At 37.0% G+C, this 18,075-nt stretch overlaps 1 protein-coding gene across 1 annotated transcript in view; it reads right to left on the reverse strand.

The window, feature by feature from the left end:
* LOC145667905 (gamma-aminobutyric acid receptor subunit delta-like) overlaps positions 1–18,075 on the reverse strand; it is a 125,128-nt gene that overhangs the window by 26,636 nt on the left and 80,417 nt on the right. The window contains exons 6-7 of the mRNA XM_081735332.1: positions 17,429–17,569; positions 10,734–10,932 (exon numbers count right to left, since the gene is read on the reverse strand). Of these exons, the coding sequence (XP_081591458.1) occupies positions 10,734–10,932; positions 17,429–17,569 (340 nt within the window). The remainder of the gene's footprint in view (positions 1–10,733; positions 10,933–17,428; positions 17,570–18,075) is intronic.

Here is an 18,075-nt window from a genome sequence, read left to right on the forward strand (position 1 = left end):
TCAATAAGAATAAATTTCTGTTCATGTTCCAAGTCAAGCGTATTTTCATTGTATATATTAATATTAAATTTCCCTTTATCAGGAGATATTTACATATCAATCATGTATATTTGAAAATCATTTTGTTTATTTTTATCCAATTATAGGATGATACGATAAATTCAGTGCTGCATGATATTAAGTCACAAAAGAACATAATTAAATGACCAGGCAAATAGTAGCAACTGACAATTTATGAGTTGTAATAAATTCATATAGAGAATTTAAAATAACAACAGAAAAATCAAATACCACTCAATTTTAATCGTATTGGTGATGTGATTTGTATAAGGAGAGGAGATTAAATTCCGCAGTATCTACGTATTTCTCTCTTTCCTCGCATCACTCTACGTTGTACGTTTAGTGCTTTGAGATAATATAAAGAACTAGAGATGCCCTGCTGCGATATCTTTGATGGTATCGAACTTGCATATATCGCCGCCAAATTGGAAGCTTATAAAGAGATGCTTTCACGTAAGGCTCCATAGTAATGTATGTCTGTTTTATTGTTGATTTTCTGTGCTTCTAGGAAAAATTGCACGACGAAAAAATCAACATTATTTGGAATTTCATAATTTAGTGTCGTAAAGGTAGAGTGGATAACGTAAAGGATTGTAGCATTTGGTATTGTTCAAAATCTACGGTAATTTTTAGACACTTGTTCCAAGTTTGCCTTCCACAGATTTTCTTAACTTCCACTTTTCTTACACTTGCACCACTGAATGGATTAAGCTTAAAATGAAATGAAATGAAATCTTTGAGTTTTACGTCCCACGGTTATGCCGGTTAGACTAATGGAGACGGTGATAATGAGAAATGAGTGAAATGGTGGAATGAAGAAAGTGGGAGGAAACGGGAGAACCCCGAGAAAATCCACGCACACGGTGTTTGTCCACCACAAAGTTCACTTGGCGGGGGCTGGGATCGAACCCGGACCCCAAGCACCGGAGGTGAACGCTCTACCACTGAGCCAGCGCGGCCCGACTGGATTAAGCTTAGTTAAATACCACTAGAGCAGAGCGCTGAAACACATAACAAGTAATACAATATATGGCATAGGTGTAGATAATTAGCCCACCATATGTGTACCATTAGTAAGTGTAGTATTTTCTAAAAGGTACAAGGACCAAAATGTTACTAATTGGCAAGTTTCGCAGGGTTATTGTGAAGTTTATGCACTTCTCACATACAGCGTTGCCTATGGTTTCGTATTTCAAATTAGAGCTCCAACTAGGGGGATCCCCACCACTATTTATACACATGGCCCCCATCATAGTTTATACGCTGACTGAAACTTGCCGTTCACATCATCTTGGGAAAGGATATCTCGAATCGAACGCTACAATCGAGAGCATGCTCGAATCAACATTGCGACACAGAAAAGAGCATCTCTAGTTCTTTATATTATCTCAATGGTTTAGTGTGAACACTATACGTAGATATGCTCTCCACGGGGATGTCCATGAGACAGGACAACGCTCTTCCAAAGAAAACAGATCATTTCCAAGACAAGACTCATTTTCACGCCACATTTTTGAGACAATACAGCCTCAACTCGTCTTTTATTCAACCACAGTCAGGACATGAACGATAATTAAGAGAAGGGGTGCGTCTTGAGCTCTTCTTGACTATTTATTAGCTACATTGAACTGAATTTTACAGGGTACGATTCAATACCTGAGTCATCCTGGATCTTGAAAGATGGGTGCTTTCGGGGAACGAATAAATTTTCTTTGTGAGAATGTTTTTTTATGTCCTAGGTCAAGTCAATCCAATAAAGGTTACTGTCACTCACTTTCTGTATGCATCAGTAGAGTGGGTGACGGATAGGTCTTCCAGATCTTATGTTGGTTTTTTTTTCTTTTGGAAATTTACGCTTTTATGCATTTAGAATTGACACAAATAGATCAAGTGGTCTCGTTTCGGAACAATATTGACAACAATTTCACGTGGGCACAAAATCAACGTAATAGAATTCCTACACCATGGAAACAGTTGAGTAAGGCTTCTATGTGAGATTGTATCCTCGTATTTGCAATGAAGTTTATAAAATTCTTATCTACAGAGTAGTAGTTATGAAAGCAGCTATTTTACAAATTGGAGATATTTCTGTAGTGGCCATTCAATCTCAAAACAAATACGTAAGAAAATATGAAGAAGGCTACGGAAAAAAAAATCAAGAAGGGACACGAATTTGGACCTCTTCCACAGATTAATGTTACTTTTTGACCTACTAATTTCAAGCTTAGTTGAACTTGCAAAGAAAGAAAAAAAAAAAGAAAACAACCTTCTGAAGTGATTGGTCTACTGTGTATATGCGTACTTAACGCAGTGGAGAAGAAAATACGATTACGAGAACTCTGTGTATTCTGCTTCAGAAGGCGAGGTAGGATGGAACCCAGACACTTCAAACTTACTGTAGTACTTATTTTTATTAATTTTGCGAATTACAAGATATTACAGTAAACCATACTTTCAACGGATCTTTTATTAAACGGAAATTTGTCTTAAATCGAAATATTTCACAGTCCTGTAAGTTTAGGGGCGAAAAGCGTGTTAAATTTCTTTCACTAAACGGAACTATGTTACGCGGACAACGAAATCCCAAACTGTGTATACAGGTGAGGGTGAAGTTACTTCCAGCACCTTTTGCACTGCACCTTCGTTTTTCAGTCATAATGGTATGTTATGTAAAAATTTGGTTCATATCTTCTTTTATTAAGATTTTTATAACGCTTTTGCCGGGATCACTTAAGAATAGGACACCCTGTATAATAATAATAATAATAATAATAATAATAATAATAATAATAATAATAATAATAATAATAATAATAATAATAATAATAATAATAATAATAATAATAATAATATACTTAAGAGAACGAATAATAAATGAATGAATCAAAATAAATTTGGGGGCACATGAAACTTCTAGAGGGACCACTGCATTCCCAGGATCCTCTCTAACAACGGACCCTCAAAGATCCTCCATGAAAAGACAGCCTCTTGTATTACAAGTGATTAAATTGCAACAGAAATACATTTCAATTATTTATCACTATTATTTTTATTATTTAAAAATACAGGTTCCTACTACCAACCCATTTACACAGCTTCGAGTCTCGATACTAGCAGTACTACAAATATGAGTTTGTCAAAGTAGTGAAAGAGAACTAGTGTGAAGGATAAGGTTGTGACGGACAAAAAAGTAGATTTTTTTTTGCATGAAACTAATTATTATTTTTTTTTCTCTCTCTCTACCTCCGTACAACTATTAAATTAGACTTAAAGAAATCAACATGCTAAGAAAAAAATCTGGAAATTCATGGTTTACGCCAAAGTAATTTTCTCTTTCAGCTTCTAGTTGCTTCTTGCTCTGAAGTTCTAGCGCCTACTCCTCGCAGTAACGCTGACCACAATCTTCCTGAGGTCCTGCACTTGTGATAGTGTTGCGTACTGGGCATTTTAACGTAATCCATCACACTCCGAATGACTGATAGATGCATTTTGTCGTCCTGTTTTCCTTTGACGCTCAACTTCGAGAATGATTGACTGTGCACTACAAATACAAGATGGCTGGGACAACAAAGATCCATTTTAAGGTATATTTGCTTACGTTTTTATACACCTCTGATCACGAAAATCCAGCGAAAATATTAAGCGTAAATAGTATTGTAGAATTTTATTGTTTAGTTTTCGTAAAGAATATTAGAATGCATCAAATATTTGCAGAAGTATTTTTATTATTTCTAAAACGAGCTTTTCCTGCTGGTTTAACGGTTAACGCGCGCCGTTGGTGAAGATGGTTCCAGGTTCTATTCCCTGTTTGAGAGCATTAGAATTTCAACCCATTACGATGGTTCGGATTTCACATTAAGCTGTAAGCAGGCCCGTATCCAAGGGGGGTCGCCCCCCCCTAAATTTTTGCTGGCTCCTCTAAAATTTTCACGGTAGGCTTGCAAATGAACTATAATATGATGATAAACTATAATATGGTTGGATCGGGCCCCCCTACATTTTTGGGCTGGCAAGTGCACGTTTCATATAACTGAAAAGTCACGCTAAACTGAAATACACAAACAACATTCATAAAAAGTAAAAACTGTGCTATGTACTTAGCAATTTTTCGTCTTTGGCTGTGCTATTTGTAGCATATCTGTTGAGAAAATATTATTTCTGACAAAGTTTCACTGTTCATTTGTTTGATAATTGAAGAGGTATACGTGTAAGCTGGTTGCTTAGTAACCATCAGACTAAAATCAACATTGATTACGAGTTGGAAAATTCCTTAAAACCAAATACAAAACTTTTGTGAAACTCACATAATTTTAAATTATTAACCTGACTTTTTTATCTGACGAGTTTGTTTAGAAGTACAAAAAAACTCGATATCTGGAATAATTAATTAGCTTTCATATTAATTAGAATTTCTTCAATTTTATTTTTCTCCTAATATTAATTCACGCACCACTGAATTAATTGTTTTTACGAACATCATATCCAATCATTCTTATTACTGTAAATTGAAATATTTATTTGTACAGATTAAGAATATAGAAGCCATTCCTATGTATATGTAATTGTAATTTAATTGTAGAATTTTATTTTCTTGGTGCATTTTGAGTAGCTGCATAGAGATTTATCCAGATAATAGTACCAGATCTATAAATGTAAATACTTATTACCATATAATTTATAAACGCAAAATTAATAAATACATACATTTATTGCCTTGACTTGCATACTTCTGCATAGTAATGGAACAAAATTTTAATAACTTTGTCCATGAGTTTCATGCTTCTTGTCCACATAAATATGTTCCTTAGAAATCACGTTTCCTTTCTGAAGTAATAGATTGCGCGTGTAAATTTTGGAAGAAGTGACCCCTACATTCTTAATCTGCTCCGTTTATCTTCTGCATTAATTAAAAAAAAAAGATAGTTTAACGTTCCACGATTACGCACCGAGGCTAAGGGAAACGGTGCTGATGAAATGGATGATAATGGTAGAATTACGAAAGTGAGAGGAAATGGGAGAATCCCGAGAAAACCCAAGTACATGGATTTGTCCATCACAAAGCCCACTTGACGAAGTTTGGAATCGAACCAGGGACCTCACGCTCCAGCAGTAAGCGCTCTACCACTGAGTCAACGCGGTACCACCCTTAAGTTTCTATTAGTTGGAGAAAAATATTCACGATAAATTTATTGTCTATTGTGTAGATGATTCGTTTCGAGGTAACAGTTCTAAAGCCATCTTTGTCTTGGAGATATTACATATTCCAAACATCTAATTTGTAATAGGATAATTCGATTAAGTTATCAACAGCGATCTTTTTTCAAAAGAAAAGAAAAAGAAAGAAAGAAAGAAAGAAAAAGAAAGAAAGAAAAAAAACGTTGGATATTATTGGAAAAGAATACTATTTTTGAAGAAGAGTTTTATTAAAGTAGCTGGAATACATGTTCTTTGCATGGGAAGAAGTTTATGAAAAACATTGGAATCCATTCTTTTCCCTTAAGGTACGCATTTTGATGAAAATGTAAGCAATAAAAAAAAACAACTTAAAGATCAGAGCTATACTTGGTATAAAAAATGAAATGAAATATTTGAGTTTTACGTCCCACGATTATGCCGGTTAGGCTAAAGGAGACGGTGATGATAAGAAATGAATGAAATGGTGGAATAAAGAAAGTGGGAGGAAACGGGAGAACCCAGAGAAAACCCACGAGCACGGTGTTTGTCCACCACAAAATCCATACGGCGCGAGCTGGGATCGAACCAAGAACCGCAAGTACCGGAGGTGAACTCTCTACCACTGAGCCACCGCGCCCCCAAACTTCGCATAAATTTTGAACCTGCATATCTTCTTTAATCAAAGTGGCATGGTAAAGTCCCAGCTGAAGATAGGTACTAACTACGAGGCAGAATCAGAAACTAATGTTACAAGGCCGATATTTATGGAGCTTCATTTGTTATAGAAGAATGGAGGGTGTGCGGTAATTTTAATACCTGGAGTTGGCAGCTATGCAGTTTTCAGCCACCCGCCACCTACGGCGCCAGTTGAAAGTAAACACAAATGGTGACTCGTTTGGAAACTGGTCTCGCGAAGAAGTCCGCTCTGTTACTCGATTTCTATAGGTGAAACATGTAACCGCGGCTGAAATTCACCAGTAGTTGGTAAAGGTTTACGGAGAGGTCGTAATACCTTATCAGCATGTCGCAGAATGTGGTCGAAAGTTTGCGGCTGGTAGAGAAAACGTCACCGACGAGGGGCGCAGTGGCCGACACAGCACGGCATCAATTGAATTGAACACAGTTTGCGTAGAGGAGTTGATTCAGGACACCAGGAGGATCACGTTACGGCATCTGATGGCAAAATTGGGAATGTCGTTCGGAAGGTTCGTCACATTGTGCACGATATTCTGCAGTGAAACACTTCGTGATAACGTGAATGGACACGCAAGGACAAGATTTTTTTTTTTTTTTTTTACCAGGAGGGAATCTTTAAACTCATCCCACGATACGACAAGTGCATCAACCGATACGGAGACCTATTTCGAAAAATAACCTAATATATATAACGGTACACGCTTCTGCAGGCTTTGTAACCTTACTTTCTGATCAGCCCTCGTATGTTTCAAAGTTCATTTCAAACTGTTAAGGCGTTTCTCCGTAACGTTAGCACAAACAGATGCACACACACACCTCGTAGATAGGTTTGCGCTCTAGATTGAAGTTTTTTGTAAATTACCTAGGTTAGTAATAGTAGTATTTCAACAGTAGTCAGTGGCGTAGCAGCTACTCCCGCAACCCCCGCAGTGCGGGGGGCCCCGAAGTCTTGCGATGAATAAAGATTTAAAGAAGTAGAACTTCAACCTTACTTCTGTCGGCTTTACAACTAGGGCCCCTTCTCTATACTTTGCGGGGGGGGGGGGGGCACAAAAGTGTGCTACATCACTGACAGTAGTATAGGATATTGGAAAACACACACGTTCATGCATCTGACAGCTCTTATCACCGATTGGCGCCAGCGCGCCACTCCATGTAACCCAATGCATAACGCAGTGATACCAACTGCTGTTGCTACAAAAAAAAAAAAAAAGAAAAAAAGAAAGAAATATTTGCCGAGAAACTACAAGAACTCGAGGTACCCGCAGGAGCTCGAGACGCCACCTTTTCATATACTCCTAGCAGTTAAACATGTACTCGTAACAGTGATGCATTTACTTCTAACAGTGACAGATACTCCTAACAGTGACATATGTACTTCTAACAATGACGCATGCACTTTTAACAGTGACACACGTACTCCCTAACAGTGACATAGCTATTCCTAACAGTTGTGCATGTACTCCTAACAGTAAAACACACACTCCTAATCAGGCCCGTATTTAGGTAAGTGCGATTCTGTATTCGAGCACATGGCGGCTGAATTTTGGTGGCGGCAAAATTTTGGATTTTTTTTTAAAGATTCATAATAAAGTAACATTTAAAGCTAGCAACCCGCAGAGTCCCGCGCAAGCGCGAGAAAATATGTTAATGTCTCTAATTCGCTCTAATTACAGTAGTTACCAATTAGCTAGCTTGTCTCATTATTTTTAAAATGTCATCCTCTCCCATCCCCCACCCTACCGGGTTCGATTCCCGGTGGGGACACAAGTGGTTCGGATCCCAGTTATGCTGTAGGTCCCGTCCTTAGTGCATCATCATCCCATGGCAGGCAGTGCCAAACCATCATGGATTAACTTTGCCCAGGGACCTTCGGGTCAAACGCATATTTTCGGACAGAACACCACATCATAATCATCGAGATAATTCAGCCATTTAAAATTACATTGTAACTTTTGTAACTTTGTAATACGCAAACTGCTACTCAACCAGAGTATTGGTATCTTTGCAAAATCATGGCTTGTTTCCTTGTTTGAGACATTTGCTGGGGGGTGGGGGACAAATTATTTACAGCACAATATATAAATAAGGGCCTGCTCCTAATAATGACCCTATATACTACATGTAATTGAACTGAGCGAGGGAAGGTCTTTATAGCTACTTTCGTCTTTTTGCCTTAATACCACTTCTAGAATATTTGAGCAATCTTCACCAAATCCTTCAGAGTATTAGAGATTACTGACAGAAAAAAGTACTTATAGCCTACATAGATTTAGCATCGATCGCTTCTTTGAAGGATGGCGGTCAAAACTTATTCCTAAAACACTGGGATGCACGTATGGAATGTTTGTCGTCATAGCTATTAGTTACTTCAACGTTGTACCACAAGAGAGCGCTACTTCTAGCATTCTGTTTGCGCCACCTTGCAACTGAAATAAGAACTACGTTCATGAAACACTTCTCTTTGGGTATCTTGGTACTGTTTATGGAATCCTAAATAAGTGTTCAATCCTTATGTTTCGATTTTGCTTTTATGTTTTATTTTGGATACACAGAGCACTATAATCAGTGTTTATTAATGCAGAACTTGAAAATATTGAAAACGATACTTTCGATGGAGCGACAACACAAATTCTTCGCTCTTGCTTCAATAGCTCAGAAAGCAAGTGGATTTCTGTGCCCACATTGGAACATACAGTCAAAGACCTATTTATTCTTTTTTGAAAGGCTATTTTACTACGTAGAAATATCAAGGATCAACTATGCCCTTGAGAAATGACGGCAAATGATTCCTTAGGCCTATACGCAATTGTCATTTTACATACTGCACGAGTATTGCTGCTAAGTTTGTTCAGGTTAATCTCGCATACATTGAATCAAGTAATATGTAACTACATTTGTTTTCGAAACACAATGTTGGAGCAAAGTGTCTATTTCCTCATATCAGCAATGCGAAGAGTTAGCGTCGCAGCTACGAATTCGTGGACAAGAAAGGTATTCAACATCTTTGAGATTATTTACATATACTGAAAGGAGTGCAGTGATATTAGAAGACGATGGTCCCTTTTGCAATGAATTTCAAGAATATTAGTTCTCCCTAAATATAAAGAAAAAATCTGTGAAACGTTCAATGTGTCGTAAAATCTTGTCTTACATGAGAAAATGTAATTCCGTTTTCTCAATTCAGTCTATGTTTTGTTATTCTATTCATCATATTAATTGGAGGCACGATGGCTTAGTGGTAAATTGCTCACTCTATTGAAAGGCATACTTGGTTTGATCCCAGGAAATTTGAGTTCCCGGTGAACAACATTATGCTTGTGAGTTTTCACGGGGTTCTCCCGATTCTTCCCACACTCTCATTCCACCAATTCTTTCATAATCATTCATTTTCATTAATCATCCGTCTCATTTACGCTAAAGAACCTAACCGTGGGACATAAATTTTATTTCACGGAATCAATTCATTATTATCATCATCATGTCCTTAATTTAACAAAGTTAAAAATAAAATATTAGATTATAGAAGTCACCGATGACTTCTGATTCTGTCCTCATTTCTGTTCATAGCTTGGGATTAAGAGTGCCCACAATGGTGATTATGACAAAAGCATCATTGAAATTCTAAAAGGAAGGGGAAAACGTGACAAAAATACTAATAAGTATATACAAGTTTGTATAAAAATGTGTATAATTATAAAATTATTTTAAGAAACGATTTTAAGCAATTTCACAACGACAACGTAACCTACATGCTTAAAATGTTGCAACCAGCAGAGAGTGTAGGTTTCATAGTATAACTTAATATGAAAGTGTTCCGAAACTTTGTAGTACAAACTCCTGTGATGTTATGCAACCATAATCACGATAAAGAACGTATGGTTGCCTATAAGCAAGTTATTTTGTAGTAATTAACCCAGTATCCATTGAGGTGTTTCATATTCTAGCTCTAAAGATTCTATCAGATCCTAAAGATATTTAAATGAGACCACCGGGAAAGTATAGTCTTTCAAAACAAATAATAAAAAAGAATAGTAAAACCGATGCAACTATATGAAAGTTATGTATGAACCTAAATGGAATATATTACATATATAGTCGGATTGAGTTGGGAACATCCTCCTCCTCTTCCTCTTTCTTTAAAGTTAGTTAAAAAAGTATGCACAAGAAGAACACTTTAAGCAAAGCAGCACCACAAGCGGAGATGGACTGAATATGAGAGAGAGATCAGAACTATTGAAAAAGTTTAAAAGTAGATACACTTTTACATGTCTCACAGCAAGTGCCGTACTTACGTATAAACTAAACAAATTATAGCTTAGGGCCTCATTCGCTTGGGGCCCCAAAAATGTAAAGAAAAAACTGTAATGTAATTTTCAAATATCAAGAAAAAGCAAATAAGATAACACCCACATACAACAATGGTGTGTTGTATTGTTATGTACTAGGCTTTTATAGAGCAAGTAATAGGGGTCTATTTTTCAGTCCCATTTGTAATGAGGCCTCTGTTATCCAGCCCCGCTTATAATAGAGCCCCCGTTTGACAGCTCTGCTTGTAATGGACCCCTATTTTCATTTAGATATCCATTCGGTCCATAAATTAGCATATAGCATACATTCAAACCTAAAAAACAGCGATATTTCGTCGCTGAAGAAGAAAGCTTGACTTATAAAGGGCCCTTAAAGCTTGATGCATAAAGGGCCTCTTTTAATAGTTTAGAGCACCATCAAACCTAAATCCAGCACTGTTCACAGCTTTCCATTAAAATATCATATTTCTTACATTAATATATTTTGTTTACCTGAGCGAATTGAACATAGTTACTAGGGTAAGAAGAGTGGTAACCAGTAGCACCATTCGACCAGGCACTGCCTCTGGTGGGACTAGGAAACTGCACCACGAAATGAGAACAAAGAGAGCACTTGGGATGTAAGTGTCCAGCATATGACTTCTCAGTTCTCGCTTCAACACTATGAACATTCGAGCAGCAGTGTGGTCACCTGCAAATATACACACAGTACTTAAGTTTCATTATTTATATTGTATTTACTTAGTTATTTGCTAACCTTGTACGGTTTTTAACGAATTTTTCAATAGCAGTATACACAAATTAAAAAATAATTTTATGGCGTAATCACCTGACTTTTATATTATTTGTAAGAAGAAGGAAAAAATGAAACATAAATAGTAATGAGTATCTGTAAGTTTGTATTAAAAATGTGTATAATTATAAAATTATTTTTTTAAAAATCTTAGGAGACTTCACACCCATTTGCTTAAAATACTGCAAAGAACAGAGAGAGAATATAAAGTAGTATGAAAGTGTTCCGAAACTTTGTAGTATAACTCCTGTGCTGTTATGCAACCATAATCACACTAAAGAATATAGGGTTGACCATAATTACATGTTACTTTGTAATTAGCGCAGTATCCATTGAAGTCGTTCATGTTCTAGCTCCAAATATTACTAACATATCCTAAAGATATTTAAAATGGACCACCGGGAAGGTATACGCTTTCAAAGAAATAATAATAAAATTGATGCAACTATGTGGAATCAAAGATTTGGATTTACACGTAATATTTGTTTCAATTTTTTTATTGGGAATTTGTTTGTAAACATTACGGTATACGCATTCTAACAATTTTATCAAGGAAGTCAAAGTTCATATACATTATGTTTAAATCAGGGAATATTTTATCCTTGATACTCTAATAAGGGAGGGGGCCCAAATTTCGTCCCCTAGTCATGTTTTCGTACCTTGAGGCTGCACGATATAGGTTAGGAGAGCCAAACTTGCACATTATCTATAGTGACTATTCCTTTATTGGGTAGCCAAGATGAGTTGCGTGTATCAGCATTTAGTTTTATTTTTACAATATGATTTCAAAAGTATTGCAATCTGTCCAAAAACAAAAACGTGGTCCTCATTCCGTCCCCCATTAAAATTTCAAAAGAAAGTACAACGTTAAGGTTTCTTTCGTAATGAGCAGTTTTATTTAACTAGTTACAAAAAAATAGGCAGAAAAGTGAACATGTGTAGCTGACTATGATGATGTACTTTTAACTTTTACGTGTAACGAAGCAAACTACAAACAAATGAACTAAGCAAAATACAAGTAAAACAAGTGCAAATAGAATTATATAAAAACTGGTTATCAGGATAAGATGAGGATTTAACGATTTAAACAATCCCGGCAAATGAATGTAGCACGGCGTTCCAGCACCACAACAAGCTTCATGAAACCATGTAAGGCATTGCGAGCAGCGGATCCACGTTTCACCATGTCTATCTGTAGAATATTTTCCCCCACAAATTGTACATTGAGCATCAGCATCATCCTCACTAAAGCTGTCAGACGAGACGGCAGATGAAATATCAAAGCTAGAGTCACTGTCGCTTGTCGTGTCTTCTTTGGCTTTGCGAAAGGATGGTTTCCCGCACTTTTGTTTGGCACTAGTAGGTTGAACACGTGTCTTCGAATGTCTCGAGCGATTTTTTGCCATAGCTTCTTCAATCTTTCTCTTATGGGGCGAGCTGGTGATAACAGTTGCTGTACCTCGTCTCGTAGATGTTGATGGTTGGATCACTGGAACGTTCCTAATGTTTTGAGGAGTAACTGCTGGCTGCTGGTTTTGAAACTGCTTGCTAGTGGATGCTTGGTCAGAAGGACGGATCATATCATCGGGATTATTAGTTCCATCCTGATGTTTGGTGTCAGACTGTGGATGGCCAAGAAAATCCGCTTCACTAAAAATATTCGGATTGTATGGAATAATGCCCGTTTTGCGAAATCCGTTGACAGCTGTTTGTACGACTGCAGCACGCTCATATGCTTCACGGAACAAACCAGCTACCTGAAGATTGCCAACTGTGCGACCAGGATGGTTACTCAAGCAACTTTCAATGGCTTGACCATAATACGTCTTAAAGCGAAACATGAAAGCAACATCAAGCGGTTGCAGTTTCGATGTAGAATGAGGAGGCAAGTAAACTATTGACACTTCATGTTCGCGAGCAGCATCTATTACATTGATGTTACGCGTGTGCGAATAATGTCTGTCTACAATTAACACAACGGGGTCTTCTTTTGAAGGTTTTGTGATCAACAAGAAATGTTGAAACCACTTCTCAAACAGATCGGCCGTTATCCATCCAGACGGGTGAACCGCTCCGATACTTCCTGGTGGTGCCCCATCCATCAGTTCACTTTTCATTAATTGTCTTGTGAAAATCATCATGGGGGGCACAAATTGCCCAGCAGCAGACATGCACATCACCACAGTGATTAACGAACGGCGCTCAGCAGAGGACACTTTATGCACCTCGCGTTTTCCTTTCATGGCCACAATTCGCGCAGCTTTGTGTTGCACGATCGAAATGCCCGTCTCATCAACGTTGAACACTTTGACCGGGTTAAATTGCACTTTTTCCAGTTCTGGCTTTAACAGAGCAAAAAAACTGTTCAACACTTTGAGGGGTGAATCCTTGAATCCGACCAAGTGACAGAGATTGAGGTTTTCGAATTGAGATTTCGGGATGTGTTTTGAAGAATAGACGCATCCACTTACGTCCAGCTGTTTTATTTTCTACTGAAAACGGGTGTGGAATATTGTTCCGAATAGCAAGTTGATAGGCCATGCGTCGTAAATCTTTAAGTGTTACACCGTAAAAGTGCTTCTCCATGACCATGCAGTATTCAACAAGTTGTCTCTCCAAGTCGGGGGTCAGCACTGGTTTCCTGCCAATTGTCTTCGCTACCAACTCTTCTCCACTTAAATGTCCACCTTTCTTCACATAGTCTTTCAATGTCGCCCTAGGAACATTATACATCTTACTGGCTGCTTTGTATCCCAACTCTTTCTTCCGCACTGCAGCAATCGCAGTCCTCATAGCATCTTTATTCCATTGTTTCCGGGGACCCATCTGAAACAAATGGAATGCATGTGTGAGTTCCTAATTTCGTCCCCTGGGAATAAGGGGACAAAATTCGGAACATACAGGGGGACGAAATTAGGAACAACTTTCACGCTCACATGGCTCCTCCTACCTTTCTAACAAAAATACCTTGTGACACTTAAAAACACATACAAATATTGCTATTGTCATCTACTTACACCACTGACATGTGGACAGTACCAAACCAATACTTCCAACAAATACAATAGAATAATATGAACAACACTGCAAGAACTCACCTTCGCAAAAATCACACGTTTCCTCGTCAAACAACAGCACACTCGTCCTTGACCGCTACACTCTCGCAACTGCCCCCGCTTGCCTTCCCCTGTACAAATGTTGCTGCACCGACAGCGCTCCTACCTTCAACAACGTGAAACTGAAGGGGACGAAATTAGGCACGTGGACGAAATTTGGGCCCCCTACCTTATGTCGTATGTAATGGAACAGTCATGTCCAGTTTAACATAGACAAATCAGAAGTTCTTTGACATTGTCTGTATTGTCAGTATGGAAATAACTCTCTTTCTGTTGATCTGGTATAACGGGTGTATTAAAAGTCTGGGATCATAGGCTAAACCTGTTATGAGTAAAGATATTTAAAAAAATCAACAAAGAAAAGTTGTTGGAAATTGGTGGTATTCAATCTAAAATGGAAATTTTTCCAATCGTACCAGTCGTTTGGGCTTCACACTGGTATGGCGCACTATGTTAAATGAAGAATCAACGTTTCCAATTCTGCAGGCAGCTCGAACAGAACGCAAAGGCATACAAAAATGGTACAGGGAACTTGCTCATTGCTATGCCAGAACACTTTCGAATCTTTTTCCCAAAACTATTGTATTGTTGGTATGGTGAAGACCTAAGTAAGTGAGGCTCTTGCCTACTCAACTAGCACTGCTTTTTTTTTTTTTTTTCATTTAACATATGATATCTTAATAATGTGTAGCCCAATCGGCTGGTGCGATTGGAAAAATTCTTACATTGTAGATTGAAAATAACATATTTCCATCAATTTTCCGCTCTTTCAACTATTTTTGTGTCTTTACTCGAAACGGACTGGCCAATGCCCTCGTACTTTTGATGTACCCTGTATATTCCTTTCAGGAAGCTGCTGCTAGCAGTTTTCATTTCAATAATGGGAAATTCGACACAACTATTTTTTCTTTATTATTATTATTATTATTATTATTATTATTATTATTATTATTATTTACATATAACAAATTGGAGAATCAACGACGATTGTAAATCGGAAACCTTATTTATCGGATATTTTACTGAAAAAATTCAGATTTGCTTGACAGTGTATTTTAGTGTTAAGAAAATGCTCAGAAAATTTACAGTGAAAGTCTGGTGTACCAATACCAGATATTTTACCGTAAAAGTTTACATTTTTAAAAAGAGTGTGCTTCAGAAAGTTGAATACTTGCACCATCTCTGTTTTCAGTCTATTTATTTATATAGAGATATATTCTTGTTCTTTGGAATGAACTGCAATTGTAATGGTTTGATTTTACTGATTTGTTCTTCAAACCTTGTTAAGGTAAATTGATTTGTCAAAACGCATTTGTATTGTATACAAATTTAATACTATTGTGTATTTAAAATAAATATTATTGGAAAGGGTAGAAGTATTCAAGGGAGAATCAATAAGATGAACTTAGCCGTACAAAATACTGTCTAATATGTGTATAGTTATAATTTTTATATGAAGTTAGTGTCGAGATGTAATATGACTGTCAGCTACCAGAGCTTAGTACGTTGTTTCTTCCGGTGATTAAACTAATCGAAACCAGTGATGCCAATTTAGCCTATTTTTGGCTATATCTAGCCAATTTGGAGAGGCATTTAGCCATATAAATCTACGAAATGCTTATAGCCTGAAATATAGCTTATTTTATGAAACTCTTTTGCCATTTTTGGCTTTATTTTATTAGCCATTAAATTAATTCTAAAAGCACTTCTTTGAAAATAAACTGTAAGTTTTAAAACAGCCTGTTTGTCATTATATATTATCGTATTAATTGATTTCTCTAGTCAGAGGATGTTTTATTACGCAACAATTACTTGGTTTTCATTCTTCTTCTCTCTCCCCACCTACAGATTTACAACTGCAGTACTTAACAATACTTATCAACTCAGAAAGAATTTTAATGTCACTCCCATAACGGTCCCGTTTGCTACTTTTTAATTGCTTTAATTTTCGCATTTCATTGCAAGAATGAAAGTTTTCAAATACAAATTTAGTAAGCTGTCCGGTTCTTCAAGCACAGAGGCTGTTTTTGTTTATTATATGAAACCAATATAGTATCTAATTAGCTTGAAAACTCTCAATGTAATTACGGTGATTTATGTGGGTGTACGGGGAAATAAGAAGCGTTTGTAAGGATTGAAAACTGGGACAATGGCAATCTACACAAACACAACCAATCCACAATCCAACGATGGTGCATCCAGTTCCAGCGCATGGGCTAGCTGCGATGTCACCTATGATGACTTATTTCAATTTAACTGATAATATGACTGTTGACTCTCACAAATCAGATGAGTTGTTGATGGATTTTATTGTAATTTAGTCATGTATGTTGCTTGTTAGTCTTCAGCGAATAAAATTCAACATTTCAAATATCACTATAACTTAATTATAATCCTACACACAAAAAAGGGGTTTAAAATCTACAATGTAGGTTATAGGTTAGCAGTTCAAAATCTAGCCATTTTTTTGCGTAAAAAAAGCTTATTTCTTAAGGCCATCTAGCCTATTTTCTTCAGTGGTTGTTGGCAACACTGGTCAAAACATGGTACAGCAGGTGGGATATTACACAGAAGTTTAAGTGCGTAGCGTCATTTAATTTTTCATTGTGTCCCATAGGGCATAAACCGACAGAAATGTATTAATGATTGATAGACAATTATGAATGAAATATTGTAACACGTAAACAAGTGTATGTATGGTGTCATGCGTTTCCCAGCAGCAGGAGAATTCATGTGATGGATGCAGAAAAAAAGTGGAAGACCACTATATGTATACACCTTCAAACAACTTCTGTACTCCTGAACTAACCCTTTCTGACTACTGTACCACATTTTCGGACTCAAGAAGGGGTACATCCGATAATAACTCTTTAACACATTTGAAGTGCAAGATCCTTCAGACACCTAACTTACGAATTTGGGCCCAATGTTTAATACCACAACACCAAAAGAACTCTGAAGAGGCAATGGATTAGCAGCAGCTTCCCTTCGCTGGGTATACGATCACTGAATTGTAAAAGGAAGAGAAGGGGGAGGGGGGAAAGTAATCCTCAATAATTGTAAGTCTAAGGAATGTATCTAAATATCATATACAACCTTATGATGATGATTAAGTGTAACTTGGGTAGGCCCCCTTTTTTGTTTTTTTCTTTCGATGCTAAACAGCTGTCATTTCTTTACTAAGAAAAACCTTTCTGTTTTTCAATAAATCGTAATCTATTTTTAAAATACATATCTCGCTGTTTTCATACTTCTTTGGATAAACAATGTGACTTTACCCATTACTCCTGGAACAGCCACTGGCTCCTCATCAACGAGGAAAAGAACATTGAAAGACGAAAGACGAAGTGCTGTATCAGGATAGGTCAACGCTGTGTCTTGACGCCACTGAAATTTCACCAGATCACCTCCATAGCTAACTGAAAAAAAAGAATAACAAAATTGATTATTTCTGAAGGACAAAGAAAAAATTAAGGATTTATACTAGTCAGTCAGCGCTACAATTTCTCTGGATTTACAATTTTCACATTTTATCGAAAAATTCCCTTTCCCCCCCTTTTTTTGCTGAATTTACCTCCCTAGATTAGGGAAATTTCCCTCAAACACTGCCACTGAGCCACTGTGTCCCTTTCCATATGAAACAATTGAGGAGTTTGATGTAATAAGGGCGTAAGCAAGTTTACGCCTTTTAGGCATCAAACGCATTTGTGGCTTTTGCCATGCTTGTTTAGCCTCCGGTAACATTTTAATTCAATATCGGAATAAAATGCTGCGTATTATGTGAGAAAAAACATTACCTCAATTTTCAACATCGTTTTTCTCCAAATGTATGTTTCAGACTTACGCCTTTATTGCATCAAACTCCTCAATTATACTAGTTTACAATTATACAGACCCGGATTTAAGCCTAGGCTAAGTAGGCTTA

Source organism: Thermobia domestica, chromosome 13 (assembly GCF_964235325.1).
Source record: "Thermobia domestica chromosome 13, izTheDome1.hap1.1, whole genome shotgun sequence".
In the NCBI taxonomy this organism is placed as follows: Eukaryota; Metazoa; Arthropoda; class Insecta; order Zygentoma; family Lepismatidae; genus Thermobia; species Thermobia domestica.